We start from the raw sequence: 25,005 nt of genomic DNA, 5'->3' as shown, positions 1-25,005 counted from the left end.
GAATGTTTACTGATGAAGCTGCTCTTTACGGGAGACAATCGTCATTGAGTAACTTCAGGAAGATCCAGAGCGACTTCGGCAGAATTTCTATTTGGTACGATGAATGGCAGCTTGCTCTAAATGTGGACAATTGTAAAATATTTTCTATCATTAGGGAAAACGTATGAATGTTCGAGTGTAGTATTAGCGGTATACTCCTGGGGAAAGACACTATGCAATACATAGTCTAAACGTTGCGCAGGTAATTGAAATGGTGCGAGCATGCAAGAACTGTAGCAGGGAAGACGAATGCTCGACTTCGGTTTATTGGGAGAATCTTAGGGAAGTGTAGCTCAACTATAAAGGGAACCGCATGCGACCCATTCTTAACCACTGCTCGAATGTTTCGGTTCACCACCAAGACGTATTAAAAAAGACATCGAAGCTTTTCAGATCCCTGCCGCTAGATTTGTTACCGGTAGTTTCGAAAACGCGCGAGTATTACGGAAATGCTCCGTGTAGTTAAATGGGTATGTCTGGAAGAACGAAAAGTTCCTTTAATGAAGTACTATTGAGAATGTCCAGAGACCCGAAATGTGCGACAAACTGCAGAACGAGTCTACCGCCACCGAAGTATGTCTTGCTTAAAGATCGCGAAGACAAGGTAAGAGAAATTTGGGTTTGTTCAGAAGCAAATAGACGGTCTTTTCCCATCGCACCATTGACGAGTAGAACAGGAATGGGAAAGATTAGCAGTGGTACAAGCTGTCTTTCTCCAGCTGTACACTATTTAACAATTTAATTTGATAATAAACATAGATCTTCCACTACATACTAATCTGTTCTATAATGGCGATCGAAGTCTTTTGTACTTAACAAAATTTGTGTCATTCTAATCTTCAAAGGCCATTTTTTCTAGTTTTTAATTGTTCTGTTTTTGGGCATTGATGTCCGAACACTGACTTTCAAAACTTATAAGTGTGAAGAAAATCGAAGACGGCAGACCATAAGGTCTCCTTGCTAGTGAAATACGAGAGACTGGCTAAAAGGAGAGTGCGAGGAAAGAAATGAGAACTACGTGGGTTGGTGAAGTGTTATCCTTCATCTGAATAAACTGTAGTACTGTGATTACTAACCGGATGTTCTACCATGTCTATTCTTTTCATTACTCATGATCTCGCAGTTAATTGAAAACAGCTCGCGAGTTAATCGAAGTAATATTTCAACTGTCGTGTCGTGTCTGTTCACAGTTTGCGGATTCGCAGGCGCCCTGACCGAGTTTCATTATGCAACCCGCACAGCATATCGGCCGAATGAGCTGCCGCGCTTGCAGGTGCTGCCGTAAGACCACCTCCCTACGCACACAGCAGGCGACGTACTGGGATGTTATCGAATTCTGCTCTGCTAAATGACGAGGGACAAACACTGGCGGAGCACTTGCCTCCCACATCTGCAATGCTTGCAGAGGCAGACCTTGTACGTGGAAATGAGGCACGGGGAGCCTCGGCAAATGAATCCAAACGTAATTAACCAAGTTCTGAATTGCGCACTAACTGTGTCTGTGCTAATTCACGGTTAACTACGCTTATGGTGTTAGGCACATTCGTATCACCGCCTGCGGCAAGTGCAAAACGTTTCTAATGTCAGATGATGGATGTCACCATGTTATGCGTCATTATGAAACGAAATATTAAACAGCACAAGTATCTACAAAAAAATGAGCTGTGAAATAATTTGGTATTGGACAAATTTATCATAGATATGACGAATTAGAGTACCATTTTATACATAATGTTATTCAGGTTCTATTCTTACGCTTTCCTAATTAGCTCAATTGTTTCATTTTCCATTACAACATTATGAATCGAACATTTAAAAGCTATACCTTCGTTTCGATTTTCTTCCTGACATAAACCTGACATGAAGAGGCATGTCACCGATGAAACTAAGCTCATCGTCGCACTCATAATTTTTTCTTTGACTCGATGTTGTTTTTAACGCCAGACATTAACTAATAAGATAGATTTGCATGGACGTCGAGCGTGGGGCCCACGATCTGGAACTTAGCACTGTTATTATAATTTATATGTTTTATGAGACGGAGATGGGATGCACCTACATGTATGCGCCACACAACAGGGGAAGAGTGTGTGGAGAGGAACATTTTTGTGCTTCTATTGCATGGAGCAGACAGAACATTATGACCACCAACCTCCTATTCCCCAAGCGATAGCAGCGTCACATAACGACAAATGACTGCTAGTCACACACAAGTACAGTGCATGAAGTATCAGTGAACGTGCTGTCCGAGGACAGAACGAGGAAGACGTGTGATCTATCTGAGTTCGACCGATGGCAGATTGTGAATCCTTGGTATGAGCATTTGGAAACTGCACGACTTGTCTGGTTTTCTAGGAGTGCTGTGGCGAGTGCCTTCAATATGTGGCGAAACCAAGGTCGTGGGATTGAGCGGTCACCTGTCTTAAGCTGGGCAAACTAGTTAAACAGGATAGGCGGCGAATTGTGGTGGAACTAACATCAGAGTTTTATGCTGGGCATAGTACAGGTGTGTCTGAACACACACTGCACCGAACACCTCTAACGTTGGGCCTCCACAGCCAACGATTCATGCATGTACCGATGATAACACCACGACATCGGCAGTACCACTGAAATTGGCGCATGACCATCAGCACTAGACTTCGGCACAGTGCCAGGCGTTGCATGGTCTGTTAGATCTCGGTACCTTCTTCTTCATGGGGATGGGAGGGCACAAATCCTTCGTCTTCCAGGGGAACGACTCTTTGACATTTGACACCTGAGCTGCCGGACGGAGACAAGCTGGCAGAGGGTCACGTGGACGTCCATGTATCCAGTGGAGCTTGTGCAAGGCAACACGACGGGGAAGGAGTATCGTAAACTGTCGACAGACCACATACATCGCTTCAAGGCGATCATGTTTCCCAACGGCAGCGGCATTTTTCAACAAGATAATGCGCTCTATTACAAGGCCAGCAGTGTGATAGAGAGGTTCGAGGAACAAAGTGGTGAGTTCCAGTTAATATGCTGGCCTCCTCAACGCACCATATCGGAACCACATTAAACATATCTAGGATGTGTTTGAACTTAGAGTCAGAGCTCATCGTTCCTCTCCACGGAATTTATGGGAATTAAGTGTCTTGTGTGTTCAGATGGTCTCATTAGTTCCAGGCCACAAACCGTCGCCGCTGTTATTCATACAAAGGGTGAACATACCAGCTATTAGGTAGCTTTGAAAATTTCTGCTTGTAGTGCCACGCTGATTTGCTGAGCGGCAGACGGGAAGAGGCAAAATGTTGCTTGACATGTTTTTAAAAGTGGGTTCTGAACAATTTCACGGTAAACTTCTCCATGAAGTACAACGTTACATTTTTTTTGCGTATGTGTTATGGAATCTCGGCTTACTAAACGAAATTTCCTCTTCTTTGGAGCTTCTGTATACCCTCTCCTAATTTTATGTACTAAGAGTCTCAGATTGCCGAGGAATAGTTTAGAATCTATCAACGAGAGTTCTGTAAATCGCTTCGTTCGTAAGTGCTGCATATTTCCTTAGGATCTTTCGAATAAATTTTAGCCTGAGCTTCGCTTTTTCTACTTTTTATTATCGCTCCTATAAAAGGACGCTCCAATAAAACATAGGTAACACGTACAGTAATGGGTCCAAAGAGGTAGACCACAAACGTAATAGCATGATGGGGCACCTTTCGAACTCTATACACCAGATTTGCTGCATGACATGGATTATACATATATTCGCAGATATGCGTAACCATTTATCAGCTCACAGGTCACGCAATTTCTGTAAATTACGGGCAGGTGAATTGTAGGCGCGAAGCTGGCGCCCGGTAAGTTGCACGTATCTTCTATCGGGTTCAATCAGGCGAATTTGGTTCCACCAAGGCCTCAGTGTGTGTTTGTTCAGTATCACGTTCATGAAAACAGTGCAACACGATTATGGCACTGGGGTACCGGTAGTTGTCCTATTGGAAGGTGCCACTGTCGCCCGAGAAGGCATCAACCATGAAGGATGCAGGTGGTACGCAATAGTGTCCACGTAGTCCAAAACTGTCAAGGTATCTTTCATTACCACCGCAGATTCCATGGAAGGTCAAGTAATTATACCCCACAGCTTAATACTGCTCCCATCGGCCTCCGTCCACATGAATGACGTCGGGATTACGGTGTGCACGGACAATCCTACCAACCTGATGTGCTAAGGAACATGATTCATCAGACTAGGCGGCAAGTTTCCATTAACCCACGTATAAATTCGATGATCCCGTGCCGACTGCGGTCGTAATTCACACCGTCAGGTGGCTTGCGGAGTATGGATGTAGATGTAGATGTTATTGGGTCAAGGTGGGAGCACCGACGAGGTGCTGGAGGGAAGGGGGGGGGGGGGGCGTCTACTGTAGATTTCTGTGATCAACCGCGCTAACTCTGAGCAGTGTGCTCCAAGACATTTGGACCTGCACCATCACTGTGCTCAGTTGCCAAATCGCCGCCTCTCCCGCTCTGCAGAGCGTGGCTTCATCGTCCTTCAATCACTTTCCATAGATTCTGACGACAGTAGCGCGGCAACAGTTGAGCAGTTTCGCTGTTTTCGAGATGTTCGTCTCTGGGCGTCGGCCCATAACAATGAGCCCATCGATAAAGTCGCATATCTCAATTTATTTCCTAACTGCAGCTCGTATATTCGCCGTAATAATTCCCAGTCGCTCTGCTCCGCTTATACGTGGTGCTTCAGCTGCCCCTATCGATGTTATTTTATGCAGCCGGCAGTGCTATAACTCACCTTCATAAACCATGTATGGGTTTTTCGTATTCTATCGCTCGCTACGCCCAAATTGTTAGTCCTACAGAAAAAATGAAAGGGACCTTTCTATAGGAAATTCAATATATATTAATTTTGTACTAGGATATGTTTCCACTAGATGTAGTAGTTTTCGTGTCATTCAAGATAAACCTACAAAAGTGGCCTTCAAACACATCCTCACTCCAACGCTCAGCCCCCACTGGTCAGGAATTCTGACGTGTTTTTCATGCCACTCCCTCCTACCATTACAAATACTTGCGGCAGCACGAATTATTTTCCACCTTTTTGATTTTGATTTGCGGGCCTTATTCCACTACCAGCTTAGTCGAGCACTTACATATTGTAAAACTGACGTTTGTGTAAATTTTTCCCAGCAATTTTGTTAATTTAAAGGCGTAAAATAAACAACAGCTATCGTTGTATTCGTCATGCCACCCCACTACGAAACTGCTTGTAAGGATTTTTTCAATGTAATTTCTTACAGCATAAATTTTACAAAAATCGTTTTTCTCTCATTACCATCTGGGACACGTTTAAATTAGCAGTCTTAACGAGTAGCCGACTATTACGGTGGCGAAATAGGCCAATAAATATAGATCGAGAAACCTCGAATGTCGGAGGCAGTTTGGGTAGTCGAAAATTTTTGTGTAATGGCTGGAGGGAGTGCTGCGAAAATTGTACCAAGAAATCCTGACTGTTGAGGGATGAGTGCTGGGAGGAGATGCGTTTGAAGGTCCCATTTTTCTTGAATAACTCGAAAACTACGGCTTCTAGCGAAAACAATACAAACTGTAACTACATAACATTTCCTTCGAAAAGGTTCCGCTCTTTTTTTTCTGTAGGACTAGGAGTTCACGCTTAGCTAGCGAGAGAATGGGAAAATCTCACGGGTGGTTTATGGAGATCAGCTATAATACTGCTTAAAATAACAACAGTAGGGGCAGCTGAATCTTTCTTTGCCGCGTGACGCACCCCCAGCGACGTCAGGCACCCAAGCGCCCCTCAACCTCGCGTTGTGCCGTGGTGCAACGCTCTGGCACACGAGAGAAAGTGTTTTATTCCACTCACGATGTGAGCTTGAAAACGTGCCGCATATAACAACATCCTCTTCAGTCCATGCGTCCAGCCAGCTAGACGTTACTACTCTATTGCTCTTTAAGTGCAGATCTTCGACACTACATCATGTTTCCAGAATATTGGACGCTTTATCCGTCTCTGAATTTTTTCCTTCAAATGTTCAAATGTGCCTAAATTCCTAAGGGACCAAACTGCTGAGGTCATCGGTCCCTAGACTTACACACTACTTAAACTAGCTTATGCTAAGAACAAAAAACACACCCATGCCCGAGGGAGGACTCGAACCTCCGGTGGGAAGGCCGCGCAATCCGTTACATGGCGCCAGCAACCGCGTGGCGACTCCGCGCGGCCCTCTTTTTCTTCAGTGATATTTAGCTTCAGCTGTTGGCTACACTGAGATGTTCTGCTCAATGCGTTATGGCGGCACAAAGAAGTGGCCTGTAAGAGTCTTCTTCGATTTCGTTGACTTGGAGATAGTGAACTAGCGGGTTTAGTACAGAGAGGATCAGCTGGCACTAGGTCCTACCAAGAAATCAATCATGGATCTATTGCATGTTAAGATTTATATTGGTTAATACCTGTTTCAAATGCAATTACAGCACGACAGGACATTTACTCCATAGACTCTGAATCTGAATCTCATGAAGCAGCTCTAATGAGACACGCAAAGATAATTTTGGTTGCAGACAGAGATGTTAGGTAAAGTGAGAGTAGACATGCGCCTCTCTGCCCAATTACAGACAAAAATAAATGGATGAGATGACAAAACGAGGACAAGGACTGCGAAACTAAAACTAGGTTCATATGCTCAGAAAGCCAAGTATACCTGTGTGTTACTAGTCAGAGAAAATGTTTCTTTGACTTCCACAAATGAAAAGTGATTGTGATGTACTAGCAGAATTTCAGAAGTATTGATGATTGAAAGTGCGTTTCTTGTGGCATAGTTCTATAATACTCCGTAAGTAATACACCTAAATGTTTAAACAGGTACTGAAAAACATAAATTTGTGTTGCTGCTTCTATGGCCATATATCAGGAATGGTCGCTTTGAGACACAGTGTCCAGCCAGCTGGACGTAGAACGATCTCCATTCGGATGAGGGGTAACAAAACATTACCACTACATTGCTGATTTATTACATCCACATGACACACCCTAAGCAAAAGATAATTGAAATGATAGAAAAATTTTGCTTGGGTCTGAACAGGATATGTTTAGCTTTATAAAAGCTATGTTGTGTTCTCTCTGGAATGGTACTTTGTTACGAGGGTGAATCAAATGAAAACCTTAAATTTGTAATAACAAATCCAAATTTCGCGCCGTTGTCCTGTAAGTTGGTAAGCGTGCTACAGAGAGTGTGCAGAACGGCCTGTAGGTGGCAGCATAGTGCAGATGCAAACACACCGTCCCAGTATCAGTATAAAGATGGCCGCCGTACTTGCGACTTGCGCCAGGGAAGAACAGCGTTCTGTTATTCGGTTTTTGCATAGTGAACGTGTGAAATTCATCGACGAATTAAGGTTCAGTACTTTGATGCGTGTTTGACACAGCAGCAAGTCTACGAATGGAGTAGGAAGTTCGCAAATGGCGTGACTTCAGTGGAAGATGCTCCACCTCCAGGTCAAGCGCAACGAGTTGTGACTCCACAGAACATTGCAGCGGTTGAAGCAACAGTGAAGCAAAACCGCCAAGTGACAGTGAATGTCATTGCAGCATGTTCACAGATTAGTCATGGGTCAGTACACCACATTGTACACGATGTGCTCCAGTTTCACAAAGGGTCTGCAATATGAGTGCCACGACAGCTGATTCCTGAAATGAGAGAACGACGTGTTGATGCTTGTGAAAAACTTCTTCGGCGCTTTGAACGAGGAGATGATGGCTTCCTTGCAAGGATCGTTACTGAGGACGAAACCTGGGTTCACTTCCACCAACCGGAAACGAAGAGAGCGAGCAACGAATGGCGCCATTCCTCCTCACGTAAACCGAAGAAGCTTTGAACAGAACCATCAGCAGAGTTATGCTGACTCTCTTTTGGGAGGAAAAACAGCATCATTTTGGAGCATTACATGCCTATAGGGACCACTGTCACCAGTGCATCATACACAGATCTCCTAAAAAATCATCTGCGGCCTGCAATCAAATCAAAGCGACGTGGATTGCTGTCAGCAGGTGTCCTTATGCAACATGACAATGCAAGGCACAACACTGCCCATACAACAGTTGCAACAATCACAGACATGCATTTTGAGTGTCTTCCTCATCCACCATACTCACCAAACCTTGCCTCAAGTGATTTACATATGTTTGGACCAATCAAAGATGCAATGGGAGAAAAGAAGTTCCGTTATGATGAACAGGAACCGCCACGCGGTGCATGAGTGGTTGCGCGGACTACGAAAAGAATTTTTTTTAAAGGAATTTATGCACTTTGTAAGCACTGGAGGACTTGCATTGAGCGTTGGGGAGATTATGTTGAAAACTGATACAGCTTTGTACCTCTTCTGCACAATAAATAATATTTTTTTTAAAAATATTCAAGGTTTTCATTTGACTCACCGTCGTACGGCAGGCTGCCAATACGCCAGGATTCCACCGACGAACACAGTATTCGCAACAGATCGTACAGAGGATGATACAATTGGAAGGACGAATGTCAACCACGTTACAATTAGTCACGAGATGAGGTTCCAGCTTGGTGACAGACACGGTCATTCGTAAGCACTTCGACGGCTATGTGAGCCGAAATTTCGTACTAGAATACGTCAGACAGCGACATACAGGATCATCACGATGACTGATGTTGGTGGTGAACGTAAGCTCCTATGTCCGTACTACTCTTTCTTTTTTCCAGGAAATACTGAAAATAGCATCATACACAGAAAATATCATTCATCCCATTCTGCTGCTGTTATACTCAGTCAAGGGATGTGCTTCTAGGTCGTCAACTCACGCCGTCTACATGACTAGTGTCAGCTTAACTAGAACGCACGGTTACTGCATAGGTGCGTCATAAACATGCAATGAACATAGCGGGATATCGTTTGTTGAGATTTAAATTCCTGGGCACATCCTGTATCTGATTGTTATTAGAGATGGGATGTTGCCTGACGGGCCCTGTGGTAGTATCCACACACGATTACAGGAGCGAATCTTAGTAGTTGATGTTGTGCAATATACTGAAATTGTGGTCTTCGGTACTCTGTTCTTACGTGTATGACTTGGAAGTTGTGACGACATACAGTTTAAATAGGACAACGTACAGAGTGTAACAAAACTGACAAACTTCGTGACCTTGTTGCTGGATTTTTGAGGAACAAATTTAGGACGGCAATCTACGCTCGAGGTTTCGGAGTGTAGAAGTTACAGGGATCAACTCCCTCCTCTAGGCCACCACTTCCACAATTAATATAAATTTGTGCGCTGCCGTCATTGCGCTCAGGTGTCTCTACAGTGTTGTTGTGATAAGAGTGGATGCGTTCGACGTCACCTAACGGCGTGAATGCTGCCACGCCCATTCTGAGGAGTTCTGCTTTCGGTTGGTCAGCGTAAAATCTCACGTTTAGCACCTGGGAGTACCTAGCAGCAGGTGTTAGCCCATATTTCTTTGACGCTCTGTTGCATGCTTAGATGACTTTTACGGACATAGGTTTCTAATTGCAGTTTTGTTTCCCAATATTTATTGCACAAACCCAGAAAGCTTGTCGATGTCAGTGCGAAGGCATTCAAGACCAGTGCCAGTTTCAATGAAACCCTTCTGGGTGTTAAGCAGTATCATAAGGAAACAATAAAAACCGACGTTTCGGCCGTCTCTACTACCGTCTTCTTTAGAGATACTTAAGAGCAATAAATAGCCCTGAAGAGAACCTCTGGAAAAACTGTCGAATCCTCAGTGTTTTGTTTTAGGGTTCCACTCTTTCGTGGCCCAACACTTCAAGGAGTTTCGTTCAAATTAGTCCGTAGTATTTTGTTCACCTTCAATACGGGGTGGAGGAAAAGATCCCGTTAATAAAGTCACAGTAAGGTGTCCAATGTGGAATTGAGAAAAATTTTCCGTACAATCATGGGTCAGGCGTCAACACAGTGGACCTACAGGCATGAAACAACAGCTAATCAGCGATTAGCGAGTGTAATTTTATGGCTAAAACTAAAGTGACACAGCTAATGGCAGTTATGATAAAGAGCGCTCCTACTAATGAAATTGGTTGAAGCTAATAGTTTCAGCTGAAAAGCCAAAGCTAGGACCATTTTTATTAAAAAAAAGGCTGTCAATGGGTAGTTACGCTAGACGAGAATTTTCTGTGAGCTTCACTGGGGAAAGTTTGTCTACGCTAAAAGTACCGGAGCACAATTATTTTTTGAGATAATAAGCTATACTACGGAACCACCTCTGCTGTAAGATGGGCAACACGTATCGCTGTAAAATGCAACGTTATTAAAAATGGAACGCAAAGGTCTCATGTTTTAATGTGTACTAATCTGCGGAGAGCACAAATGAATTTATCTTCTAACAAGTATAGTTACAGGTTGATCGGACAAAGCCACACTGATAGAGAAACTAAATACGTACATTTATTGGAAAAATTTATGTACTTTCGTCTCATTTGTCTGTCGTTTTATACCGTAAATATAACTCGAGACGATGTCCCCTTCCCTTCTCTGATCTTCTTATCAAGCTCCTTCCTGCCACCCTCTATCATACAGAGTTTGAACGAGAACTCTATTACTGCAAAATCACTTTACACCACTAGACGGTTTTTGTTTTCTTTCGCGATTTGTTGTTGTGGTCTTCAGTCCAAAGACTGGTTAGATGCAGCTCTCCATGGTACTGTATTCAGTGCAAGCATCTTTATCTCGGAGTAACTGCTGCAACCTACATTCCACCAATTTGCATATTTTATTCATCTCTTGGTCTCACTCTATGCTTTTAACCCCCCCCCCCTCCCCCCCCCAAGGTTCCCTTCAGTACCAAACTGGTGATCCTTTGATGCCTGAGAAAGAGTTCTCACAACTGGTCCCTTCTTTTGGTGAGATTGTGCCACAAGTGTCTCCTCTCCCAAGTTGTACTCAGTGCCTCCTCAATAGTTACGTGATCTACCCATTCTTTCTGCCAGTCACTTAAATGTGATCTGCAGAGTATGTACGTAGATGCAGACGTAGGAATCTTCAGTATTCATCTTTTGCACCACATTTCTAGAGCTTCTATTCTCTTATCGTCTAAACTGTTTATCGACCATGTTTCACTTCCATACATGGCTACAATCTATGCAAATACTTTCAGAAAGGCCTTCCTGACACTCAAATCTATACTCGATGTTAATAACTTCCTCTTCTACAGAAACGCTTTTTTTGCCATTGCCATTCTACAATTTATATCCTCTCTACTTCGGTAATTATCAGATATTTTTCTTCCTCAATAGCAAAACTTATTTACTACTTTACGTGTCCCATTTCCTAATCTAATTCGCTCAGCATCGCCTGATTTAATTCAACTACATTCCATTATTCTCGTTTTGCTTTTGTTGATGTTCATACCACAACCTCCTTTCAAGATACTGTACATTCCGTTAAACTGGTCTTCCAAGTCCTTTTTCTGTCCTGTCAGACTTCTAGTGTTATTGGTAAACCTCGAAGTTTTGATTTATAAACAAAATGAAAATAGCAGAGGTCCGTGTATAGACCCCTGTGGTACACCGCGCCTACCTGCTAACTACCTGCTAGCTGAACGACTGCGCACTGACTCACCCGGCTGCGGCGGCGGCTGCGTACGAGTCGTAGAGGTTGTAGAGCTGCGGCGCGGGGGCGGGGCTGACGGCGGGGTCCACCACATCGGGCTGCGCTTCCGCCTCCGACCCGTCGCGGGACAGCAGCGGGAGCACGGGGCGCGAGCGTGCCGGTCGCAGCCGGCTCAGGATGGAGCCGCCGCTGCGCAGGGCTGTCCACACACAGCGCCAGGGCACACCATCACACACACATCCTCATCACCACCCCACGAAAAAAGTACAACCAACTGCATGTACTCTGGATCACAAGTGCGAGCTCTTGCTGTGTAGCGGAAAGAGTCACATCTAATATTTATGGTATACCTTCTCGCAGTGGAAGCATAAGCCCAGTATTCATACGTTTCATTCATCTTTAGCGCAGTTGTACTACATACTTAGAAGTAACAAACGCTGCTCTGTGTGTGATGAGATAGTGTTTTCGAGAAAACTAAGTTCAAAATGTTACAAGTTAGATGAGCGTCACGCTAGATCACCACCTGTCTAACAGCGGTATTAGTGCAAGCAGCTAAGGTAGAAGACTGACAAGTCTGTGAGTACTTCATTTCTTTCGTCATCAATTAGTCTGAAGCTTAAATAGCAAATCTCATCTACTGACATCATCACGTTTCCTAATATAACTTCCCCAGAAAAAACTCACTTATTTCGACTGTACTATATCACATTTTCCTTATCTTGTTCGACGGAACGCTAAACTCTAATGTTCCATCTTTTTTCCATTTTGTTGACAGTGGTTTTAGAACCCTTCTTTAGAACACTTACTACTCTGTTCAGGTCATTTGTCGTCACTGATCTCATTTTCTATTTTTCTCATCGTCCACCAGATACCTGTATCACTACAGCTAATCATGTATTTTGCTAAAGAGACAATAATAATCCTTACATTCGTGTGAGGGTGTAATAGAGGAACCTAAGTAACTGTGGTAATACAAGTACGTTTTAGGGATACATTCATGTGCTTTTCCAATTAAATTTTGAATATTTCGTCGATAAGAGACAACGTTATGAGGACAGCGACTCTTGATAAAAACAGATTAAACAGACTCTGCGTCAGCCACTTGGTTATTTTTCCACTACGAGTTTCGATAGTTCACAGCATTATCTTGAGTTGCAGAACTGTTTATTTAGGTAACTAGTGTTGGTGAAAATTACAGACGCTCACAGTAGCTGTGGAAAGATGTCTTCACTCTTCACCAACATCAATTACGTAAACGTACAATCCTCTACCTCAAGATGATGGCGTGTATCATCGTAACGCGTAGTAGCAAACTAAACAAGTGACTGACGCAGGAACTGGTTTGTTTGTAAATTAACTTTTAATAGGCTATATCTTGTAATTATACACGTATTAGCCACTGTGTAAATTCATAAAGATAAACTTTCCTGTGTTAGTACCGTGGGTATATGTTTCAGCCTACTAATTTAGTAGGTGCTTGTACCACCTACTGGAAGTAGTATGAAACACTAACATTGATCTGTGTACACAATCACGACCAAGAAAACGCAGTAAACTGTGGCCTGTCTCCCAGTGATTTTAATTGTTTGCCTGTAAACTATGTGGAAATCTATGTTACATATACGATTCCATGCTCTGCTGGAGTACTGGCTATTCCTCATAAACGAATCGCATTTCAAAATATGGATGATGAAAGTTGGGGGTGTAAATGCTGTAAAAATCTGTGTTTTAATGGAACATTTGGTAACTTTGGGAGGCAGTGCCACACGGCAATACTCTAGTAAAAGAGAGGGACTGACCGCTGTACATAATGCAGTTTGTAGGCTATTCTACTAAACAAAGGGACTGACAGGTGTAGCGCAGACAGTCTTTGTTAACGCAGATTGCAACACAGAGGAAACAAGTATTATACGCAAGTGCTATACTGAAAATGGGGAAACGCAGTTTTCTCAACTAAGAACATTGTTACAGTGATATAGCATGAAAAGAAATTCTGTATCGAGGTGGATAATACCTAAGGGAACGAGCATGTCGAGCAGACTTTCATTGTTCCCTATTAAAGATTTATTTCTGCAATTTGTCTAATGGAGAGGCGATAAGGGCTCACGAAACTTGAAGGGGCGTAGAAGGACACATTCCAGGCAGTTAAGACAGAGAGAAATATGTAAACTATATTCTGCCCGCCTGTAGTTTTAATTCCCTACTTGTAAAGGACATTGATATAGTTAATTCAGCCTCCAATCAAGACATTATAATACTATATAGCATAGTATGGTATAATATTAAACAGTATATACAGTATTATGTAGTATAGCATCATTTATTATTGTGTTATAGTATTATAGAAGTGTTATATTAAAGCTGGGGAAACATTTTTCTCAATTCAAGACCTTGTTCAAGTCGTATAACATATACGAAATTATGAAAATATGTACATAGGAAGTAGGTATTATACACATAGAAATTCTGCATCGAGACGGATGACACCTTAAGCAACCAATATGTAAAGGAGATTTGAATACTTCCCGAGTACAGATTTCGTTCTGCATTTTGACTACTATAGGCGTAATAAGGAGTCACAAAAGTTGAGTGGTGTATAGGCACACATTCCAGATGATGAAGACCAATAAAAGGCCTTAAACTATGTTCTGTCTGAGTATAGTTTCTATATTTTCTACCTTTAAACTACATGGAGGTTGTTAATACAAACTAAAACAAACACCATACATGTATTTAACATAAGCATTACAAGTTAAAGTTGGAGAATCATATTTTTACAATCTTGGACGCTTCTTCACAATTCAACTAAATGCAGGTAGTGGTGAATCAGGGACGATTCTCACGAATAATGCTATTCCACAAATTTTTAGAAAAAGAAACAAAATGTGTAGAACAGACATACACCATGCCCTGCTAAAGAAATTAAACCCCTAACTACAGTTAGTGTGTCTTGTGTACAAAACAAAAACTAGAATTGGTAAAGATCAAATAAAAATTTAAAAAAATTAAAAAGCGGAAAAAGCTGGAATATATTGCGAAAAAGTTCCCACAAAGGAGGAATGTCAACAGTGATTGGAAAAAGAAGCTATTGCAGGTATGCAGGCAAGGCTTACATACTATTTCAAACACAATGTATGGGAAAATATAGATATATGTGGCGTTTACAAAAATCAGCATTTACTGTAAATACTGATGGAAAGTGATCAGGCATTGGAGTGCTCACAGAAATCAACTGATCAATGGCTGTTCACTATCTTAAAGGATACACAAAGAAAATTTTTATGAATGTCCATATCATTTGTATGAGCTTAAGAGGGATTGTTACATTGCTTCTAATTGTGGCAGAAAGGAGGTTGTGTATCTTGTGAAAGGTTTGAATTGGGTTGGGGTTGTTTGGAGAAGGAGACCAGACAGTGAGGTCATCGGTCTCAACGGATTAGGGAAGGACGGGGAGGGAAGTCAGCCGTGCCCTCTCAAAGGAACCATCCCAGCATTTGCCTGGAGTGATTTAGGGAAATCATGGAAAACCTAAATCAGGGTGGCCGGACGCGGGATTCAACCGTCGCCCTCCCGAATGCGAGTCCAGTGTCTAACCACTGCGCCACCTCGCTCGGTGTGTATCTTATGACACAAGGGTCTCTTACAGAATTAAAAACAGATGGAGTAACTACATTCAATAGACATTTGTTCGTAAAAGTTATAAACTTATAGTTTCATACAATAATTCCACAAGAATGTGGGGTATATGAGATGTCAACATAAACCCAGGAAGAGGTGGAATGTATTAACAGTTTTTTAATGAAGGGAACAAGAGGCATGATTAACACTAACAAATGCTTTTTTCTACAGGAATCGCAAGAAGGTTCAGAGCCCATCCATGATAAAAAGTTTGTAGCATTGCACTGATACCGATGGTCATCACTTCGAACACCATCTGTAAGTAAACCTTCTTGCCACCTTTGTGACCTTCGTTGACCTTCAAAGACCTTATTCTTACACAACATTGGATTCGTGTCGATAGCCGCTATCAAAAAATAAGTGCAAAAATATCGCGTCCCATAAAAAAAAGCTGACCTTCATATCTCTGAGGCGACCCCACCTAGCAACAAAAAGCCAACGTCATATATGGTCCCCGCTGTCCCATGCAACTTTTATCTCTCAAAGTTTTCAGCTACTATCATTCTTTCAGAGTTATTCTTGGTGGCAATAGTTAGTGTGACTCACTAACTATTGCCATGTAAAAATCTTCACTGTACAGGTCCTCCCATGGAAAATTGATTTCTGAAAATATTACCAAGGAGAAACATCAGAGTTATAAATATTATTAGAGTCGCTCTCAGTCGTATGCAAGGGTGTTAAACAGGTAGCAACGTGCGGTACGTTGCTTCCATTATCTGCTACTTCCGCTACATGTACACTTGTAGCCGGTTTTGAACACTGCCGGGATGGCCTTCTTAGAAGCAAAATGGCTAGGGTCCTTGCGCATACAACGGCAGCACCGACAGTGACACGGCAGCTAATACTGGGAAGCGACGCACGTGTTCTCGGAGACAATCATATGCGCGACTTCACATTTTTTGTTTCCTTTAAATAAGGACTATGCCTATTCTACTTCAATCCTATTCCCAGTGGTGGTGGTTTTAAGTCGTCGCAAGGGCCTAGATCAATGGGGGAGAGGGTCGTGAAAAGCTGTAGGTATCAGGTTGCATAGTGACCTTGAATTTACCACACTCATTTACTCTACAGACGTGGGCAGTGACCTCGATTGACCTTGGGTCCTTAATCTCCTAGTGCCTGCCTAGGATAGAAACGGCACATTATCACTGCTGTTATACAACATACAAAATATTCAGAGGTACTGTTTGTAATTTCTTTCGGAGATCATGAACAGGTCTTAAATGTAATGTCTATTGTGTATTATATTGATTCGGTTTAAGGCAATAGTTAAAATACGGTTTATCTGGGTGGTAGAAATTCGATAGCAGTGTGTGTCAAATATATAAATAAATTAGGTTATGCCAGATTATTTAGGTTATTCATAAGCTTGCGAATTGGAAAACAGCTAAATGACCTGATTTCTAGAATAAACTATTCTTCCCGGTCGATAGCGCGAATCAATAAGACATTTGTCATATTAATTTCTCAATTTAATATGTTGTAAAAGTTTGTAGGGGTACTACTATCGATAATGGTGTGACGTCGTCAATCGAGGTCATTACTCAACGTTGGTTGTATGGAACATTCTGAAATGAGAACGCCTTTTTCGGCAGGAGACTTTGTGTTTATGTTTCGTTTCCCAATACCCAAGAGCTTTTATGCGGGGTGAGAGCAGTAACTCTTCAGGTTTCGCATAGAACGCTCGTATGCAAGCGAAGCGCACCAGTAATATATGAACAGTTTGGAGTGGATGATAAACATAAGTTTGGAAGTTTTCAGTCGAATGGTAGGGCAACAGTGAATGATTCATCGGTTTTTTAAGTGGAGGGTACAAGCAATTACGAAATAAGTACATTGTCCGACTGTTTTACTGTGTGAACAGTTAATAAGGATTCCATAAACTGCTATTTTGGGATAGTTTGAATTAGAAAAAGCAATACAACAATGGCAAACTGCAGAGTGAAAGTGGGACTAAATTTAACACATAATATGAGCATGGTTGTGTCTAGCAGTTATTAAGAAGTGCGTTACTTATTAACTCAATAAATGAGGTAAATCTTACCAACTGTTATCTTCCAGAGCCTATTACGAAGACCTGTAATATTCGTTAAAAAAGACATCTCGCTCAGTTATCGTATGAAACACGTTCTCTGCGTTAGCCATCCCTTACCCGTGTCCTATCGCCGAAGAGAGACATCTTTCAATGAAGAGTCAGCAAAACGTGTTAGAAGGGATGTCACAATACAATGAAACAATATGAATAATTAAATCATTAAAATTCATTAATATTACAAATTGACAGATTAGGGCAATCTGTTTAAACAATACAGTACTGTGTCCGGACAAACGCAAAAAATTTTACCGCTTTAAATTTTCATTCACACTCTGGATTTAATATCAGTAAAAACACGATAAGGGGATGTATACTTCACTCTGTTTCCTTAAACAGGTGTTATGCCGTTCTTAATCAACTACTCAATATATTCAACTATACTATGAGACAGTAGGTTGTAGAAACTGACAATGCCGTAAGAGAGCAAAGCATCTCCTCGCTTTTCGCAAGAACTTTTATCGCCTTTCGGTATGGCTGTGCCTCCTTTGTGAAAACGCCGACGAAGCCCGTAACAAAGACCGCGTCACAATATCAGTCTCGAAGAATCTCTTCGGCACAGCGACCGAGATATTGCATCGTTTCGGTTGATATTTTCCCCTATACAACACCAGCGCTTTATTCAGTTGCCACAATTTCCTATTCAGTAGACGGCCTCCTAAAAATTCCAGATTCTTCTGTCCAAAATCTTTACAGTTGCTATAAATAATCAGATATTTTCAGGATGTAAGTGCACGGTAGAAAGCCTTTATTTCCTTACATTTCTCATACTAATTCCATAGAATGATGTGTTTCCAGTAATAGGCTGCGTACCTTCTCCTTTTATTTTTATTTCATCTTTCTGCTGTCATGGGCAATGATCGCACGGTTTACTTCACTTCTTAACTTCTTTTTTTCCCTTTTACCAGCATTTTTTTCTTCTCTGTCTCATTCTTGTCTGCGCTTGTTTCAAGAAGCCTCTTCCTGTTCTTCATCTCCTTCTTCTTGATATGTCTTCGGATAGGTGCAGAATTCTTGTCCTTTTTTGCCCTGAACTTCTCTCTGTTTAGTATATCTTCTTTACTGATCTCATACATCCCGTTATCCTGAATTACATTTTCAGCCTTGGGACATTTTTGTGTGTCCTCTTTGTTGGTCTTTGACGTATTTGCTATCGTATCTCATTTCGTTCGTATAATATGTCCATAGAAAGCCACACTCCATTGCTTTATTAGTGTTCAGATCTTTTCTAATTTTAATTTCTTGTTTAATCTCATGTCACATGTAAACGCATGTGCTGTTACATTTTTCGCCACGGGGAAACATCCATTCTCTTTCTCGCTGTTTCTGACACTTTCTTTCTCACAATTTTGTTTGCTGCATATCAACATTTAGGTTTGAACACAGAACGGTGGAGTCTGCTATTGTAGTGATAATCTAGAGATTTTGATTTCTAAATGTTCACGCAGACTCTGCATGGAGTCTCATTGTTCATCTACTGCCTTCTCACTATGGATCAGAGGGAGAATCTCACCTAAGTACTCAATATCCTGTGTTCCTTTGATGTCAGTACATCTTGTCTTTATCGTGCTGGTTGGCTCTATTACATCTTTGTTAGTGTATTCTGCCTTTGGTAATGAAATTATTTGTAATGCTGTCTTCTCTGCTGTTTCTTTTAAATAGTGCTCTAAATAGCGATTTTTTGAGAAAAACAGTAAATCATCTGCGAATCTGTCTGAGATACTGTGTGGACTCTTTTCTTTCTACCGTCCTTGCATTACCTTCTCCAGGATACAATTAAATACTACTGAGGTAAACCAATCAACGTGTGTTACTCTTATTTTGAGTCAAATGAGTCTGACAGCTCCTCTGAGAATGTGGGTTTTGATTGTGTGTTCGCTTACATTTGCTTCCTAATTACTCTTGCCGTGTCATCTATTCCAGTCTATTTAAGCATTGTTAGATGTGTGGCTGGGTCTGTGGAGTCATTCTCTATCTTAGAGTCAATAATTGTCAGAAGTACCGTATTTCCTGCTGCTACCATTGTGATTTTGATCGAGTTCTTAACCCTGAAGATGTTTCTTCTATATGACCATTATTTTATGAATCTTGCCTCGTACTTTTTCAGTTTCTCATGTATTTGACTCACATTTCAGTTATGTCATGCTTTGGACAATACCTTGTACGTTATTAAATTGGAACGTATTTGTGATTGCTGACGTTTATTATGTCCACTTTCTTATGTAACGAGTGAATGACAGCATCTCTCCAAATAACTAAGAGGTTTTCTGTGTGTCAAATACTCTATTTTGAAAATGCCATAGTAACTTTTCTAATTCTTTGATTCCTGCATACTTAACAAGCTCCACGACGATTAAGTCTTTGCAGATATTTTGATATTCATTAGGCCCACTTTTTTAAAAATTTCCATCATTCTGTACGGATTTAGACGGGAGTTTAAGCAATGATTCTTGGTAAGTCAGATCATTCCGAAGAGCTTCGCGACTGATGAGGTCCTTGAAACACTCGGTCACTTTGTTGGAATTATGTTTTATGTCCAAAATTAATTTACCGAGAACGTTTGTAAAATCAGAAGCTTTTACTTTATTAATTCTCAGTTTTTGCTACGAAAATAGTGTAAGGGGGATATGGACCAACTGAAATAATTTTACCCCTTCGCTGCTACATTTCTAGCGGTCGTTCGCCTCCTCTCTCACCTGGCGTTGTTGACCCATGACATCATTATACGGCGTCTTTCTTGGCAAATAGTGTTAGAAACGTAACAAAACTTTTCGTTGCGTGTACTGCTCCACGGCAGTCACAACAAAATCCATTTAAAAAACGATATCCCGCTCATGATGATTACCAGTATTCACTATCTCTTGTCTAAAAACAAGGTGAAAGTTTTTGCACTAATTTGAATAATTTCATCATTTAACAACATAAATGTACATCATGTGAACCCAGCTGGACGAATGTTTACCAGTTATCCTCCACAGGATTAAGGTTAGTTGTATGGAAACCTACGTAAATTAAGAGTAATACCATTCAATAGCTTCTGTGAAAACGGGGCATTTGCAGTAAAAATATATAAACTGAAAGACCGAAATTTTAACTTGTCGTATGTAATTTATTATCTCTAATGTTACTTTATGTTTAGTGAAAACACTCTTCCTCGTATCGTGGAACGTCTTATTGATCGTTATTATCAAGTGACAGATGCCATCTCCTTATTAAAGCCACTTTTTGTATATTTTTTGCTGCACCCACTGATCATCTTATTACCAATGAGCCCACCTTGCAAAGTCGTATCATTGTATGTTTTTCAAAGCTCACTCGCCGCTTCTTAGGTACTTCATCTAGAGTGATTCTAACATTATATTACACAGGCCCCTAAATTTTTTTCTCACCAAATACACAGCCAGACAAGAAGGAGATGGGACAGATCTTCGCTTCTTGCTGATACATCTTCAGTGTTAATGTCTTACCGATAGGAGAACATTACGTTGTTTTACTTAAGACCGCCATTCAGAACTCCAGAATTATATTGATATCCGAAACATTCTGCACTCTAAGTTTCTTAATTGAAATAGTGTAATTATTCCACTTTCACGGACTGCAGGTGCTTACTTGTGTGGATGTTACAGAAGCACCAGTTTCGTGGATTATCGATATGAAGTACTACCACAAATTATTTACAGAGGAATGGAAAGTTTTCCAATACCTGACTTTTGGGAAAATCAGTTTGGGTTCCACAGAAAAATAATAACATGAGAAAAAAATCACTGAATTAACTCAGGTGATAGTGAGGGAAACAGAAAAGCACATGACAGACAGATTAGTAGATGAGTTTAGCTAGTTGGATAAAAAATGATCGACGATAGCCGAAACATAGAGGACATAAGTGCAAACTTGCTATAGCAAGGAAAAATTTGGGAAAAGAAGCAATTTGTAACATCTGATGTTAATTCAAGTTTTAGGAAGTGTTTTTGAAAGTACTTGTGTGGAGTATAACCTTCGACTTTAGTGAAATATGGACAAAATGTAGTTCAGAAAAGACGAGAATAGAAGCTTGTTCAATTATAACGCCACAAAAGAATACTGAAGATTAGATCAGTAGAGTGGGTCACCAATGAGGAGGTACTGGAATGGAATTGGGGAGAAAAGTAATGTATGGTACAACAAGACAAAGAAGGAAACTGTTGATAGGGCACATCTTGAGTCATCAAGGAGTAGTGCATTTGGCCATGGAGATAATTGTACTGCATAGCGGGTGGGTGTGTGTGGGGGGGGGGTTCATGTCTACAGTAAGCAGGTTCCTATGGATGTAGGACGTAAAACAATAGTTAAGCAAATATGTCAGACTTGCACTGTATTAACTACCGTTGAGAACTGTATCAGGATAAACACTGGACTTAACGCCACAACAACACACGGTACAAATAATGATTCGTAGGTACTGATATTCCATTGGCAGAGGTAACCAAAAGCAGGTCTGGCTACGTCACTTTCGATTCAGTCGTTTCCTTACCCGAGTTCGTTGCGTCAAATGGAACTTTTCTTGTTCTCAATCTGCTTTGAAAGCTTGCTCCACCATCAGGAAAACACTCTTGAAGAGGATCGACCAGCATGATGAGCTGTACACAAAAATCGGCATTCGAACTGACGACCTTAACTACCCCAACTCAAACACGTTTTTGTTATATCAACTACACATTAGTGGTGGATACTAGTTACCTTTATTATACATTACTTAAAGATTTGTCTTCGTTTTGTCATTTTTCTTCTGCAGAGCAATGAAAACTACAGCCAATCTGAGTAAACACACTGACGAAAAAAAGTCGCAACACCGAAACATAATTAATGTGGAGTTTCAAGAATGAAACCTCAAAATGAATTCTAAAATTGTTTAGAAAAGATACCTGCGTGTTGTGAAATGTGTCAACGGACCGTATACAATAAAAAGTGTGACTACTAAGAAACAAAGTTAAATATCGGTTACACAATAAAACACATGAATTTAAAGGCTGTCGATTCAACCAGACACTTATGGAACGATAACGTAGAACATTTTGTGGAGTTTTATTGGCAGAGCACATAGAAGATGCAACAAATTTACCCAAAAAACTGACTATACTACGCATTTCCCACCCTGTTATAGGGTACTGCTCAATGTTATCAGATCGTCAACAAATAAGTTTCAAGTAATACATATAGAAATTTCGAAGGAGGGCATCACGATCTGTATTATCATTAAATACGGAAGACAGCATTCATGAATATGACAAGTGAGGTGAGGTGACCATCACTAAAATAAAGGCCATTTTCCGTCGCGCCGAGATCACTGCACGACATTTCAATGACAAACGTTCTCCGGCTGAAAGATTTTGTCGACTCCCACTTTCGTAATGAAATAAGGGAGATCGAGCTCACACGAAAATATATACTCATTTTTTCCACTTTCTTTTCGACAGTGGAACGGTAGAGCTATCGATTGAAGTCGTTTCTGAACTCTCTGCCACGCAGCTGCGTGTTAAATGAGGAGTATAACGTTGCTGTAGATTCAGATATAACTCTGCTTACGCGCTAGTTGACATCCTTCTTGGTAATATGACTGTTCTTGTAAAAGATGGTCACACGTGTGTTAGCTGTGTTAACCGCAAACATAAAGACAGTACTTTGTGGAACACGCACACCAGTGAAACAAATAACTTCAGAACGAAACACTTCATAGAGAGGGCTGTTCATTAAAAAGCGAAGAAAATCACTGTCTCGTGCATTAGATAATTTCCAAAAATATACCTGGTCAAATTAGTCAGTCTAATTCGTGAGGAGTCAAATTGATGATGCAGGCTGTAGTTAGGCGCTCACTTCAGAATGCTTGTGATAAATGTTACTAACACTGATAGATGATTAACGCGAAATTCGCGTCTGTATTAAGGTAAAATTTAATAAAAAGTGTTCATAAACGTGTCTGTTAACAATTTTACGTGCTAACCTCATGAGATCCAGCCGTATATGTCCGTGTTTAAATGCTTGAAATCACTCAGAAATGTGTTGCGTAATTCTGGAACGTCGGCCACAACGGCCTGAGATGGCACACAGGTCTACTGGTTTCGGAGTTTTCTGTCTGACCTGTTAACTCTTTCATAGATGGTGTCCCGTGTCAATCGTACATAGCTGGTTTCCAGGAATCCATTATGTTCTTGTCCTTCTATGCAAAAAGTGATAATTAGCATGCATCGCACGTGAAAACAAGGTACCAGTCACAGAGAATTTTGTATAGCTATTATCTGAGGATATATTTTCGGAAATATAAGAGCTCTTACAGCAATACGAAATCTTAATATGAAGTAATGGGAGTATGTCGGTCAATATTGTTTGAAATAACACATTAGATTATTACACGCAGGATACAAATCATTATTTCAAGATATGTAGACTTATTTTCGAAACTGCGTTGATGTTAACCATAACGAAATAACAGGAACGGGAGCGAATCTTCGGTAAGAAAAGAAAGATTCAAGGTTTATTTAAAAATTAAACACCACAGGGTGTATAAACAAAAGACGACAAATACAGCAAAGGACATTTCGCTGTGAACAAATGAGGTATCGGATGGTATTGCTTCTTTTCTCGGCGAATTACAATGACGAAATGTACTCCGGTTGTGGACCGGTTGTGGTACCTCGTTGCGGCAACGTTTCGATGTGTTTCTCACTCGTCGTCTCCAGGCGAAGTGTTGGTTTCATTTCCAGCTCGTTCATTCATAGCCGCTGTGCTGTAGACTATTCTGCTGAAAGTCCAACGGGTTTGCCCATCGGTTTCAGTCATCAAAGAGACTGCGTAGACAAGAGTACACGACGATCTTTCAACTGGAGAGAGCGGTTTCCCGCTGACCTCCGCACAGTTGTGGCATCAGTAAACATACGGCAGGATCGCTGTGTTGCGAAAGCGGTGTAGGCAGCTGGTGAAACATTAGCGCCAAGACTCGACGCATGGACCACTCCACCCCACCGGAAGGTCCTCCTACCACTGACTGCGGCTTCTGTTCTGGAAGCATCCAACTGGCTCACCCCTTGGACCTTCGGAAGATACACCTGCCGCCTATAAGGAAATTTACAGGACATGAACCCGACAATTACCCTGAGGAGTAGGAGCAAGAAACTCATAGAAACGCTGTGAAGGCTCGACGCAAGGCCTCGGATGATAACTCGGAAAGATTTGAGGGCATGGTTTCAATATGCGTGAATTTAGACATACATTTGAATTCTGTATTGTGTCATGTACAGACTTTTTTTAGACTCACAGCTGAGCTATAAAACTGGAGAGAGTATATCACAGCCTTCTAGACATACGCCATGAAAGTTTGCTTGAAAGGAATCTCTGAAGTCTTTGTTCACCTAGCTAGTATTGAGTGGCTGTTTCAAAAAGTGGGCATGGCAGGAAGACCATGTCACACATTTAATTATTTTTCAAGGACATCAGATCTCATTTCATTATTGAAATTTTGTGAACTTATTGTCCGAGAGTTTTATTACTGAATAAAAAATTAATTTAAAATTCATATTTTTGGTCAATTTCATGAGTGGATTTGATGGTGAAAAACTGT

At 41.1% G+C, this 25,005-nt stretch overlaps 1 protein-coding gene across 1 annotated transcript in view; it reads right to left on the bottom strand.

Moving 5' to 3' along the window:
- Positions 1–25,005, bottom strand: part of LOC126278924 (KH domain-containing, RNA-binding, signal transduction-associated protein 3-like) — a 1,426,848-nt gene that overhangs the window by 47,980 nt on the left and 1,353,863 nt on the right. The window contains exon 8 of the mRNA XM_049979200.1: positions 11,657–11,846. Within this exon, the coding sequence (XP_049835157.1) occupies positions 11,657–11,846 (190 nt within the window). The remainder of the gene's footprint in view (positions 1–11,656; positions 11,847–25,005) is intronic.

The sequence above is a fragment of the Schistocerca gregaria genome, chromosome 6 (assembly GCF_023897955.1).
Source record: "Schistocerca gregaria isolate iqSchGreg1 chromosome 6, iqSchGreg1.2, whole genome shotgun sequence".
In the NCBI taxonomy this organism is placed as follows: Eukaryota; Metazoa; Arthropoda; class Insecta; order Orthoptera; family Acrididae; genus Schistocerca; species Schistocerca gregaria.
This window is presented reverse-complemented; position numbering and strand designations above follow the sequence as displayed.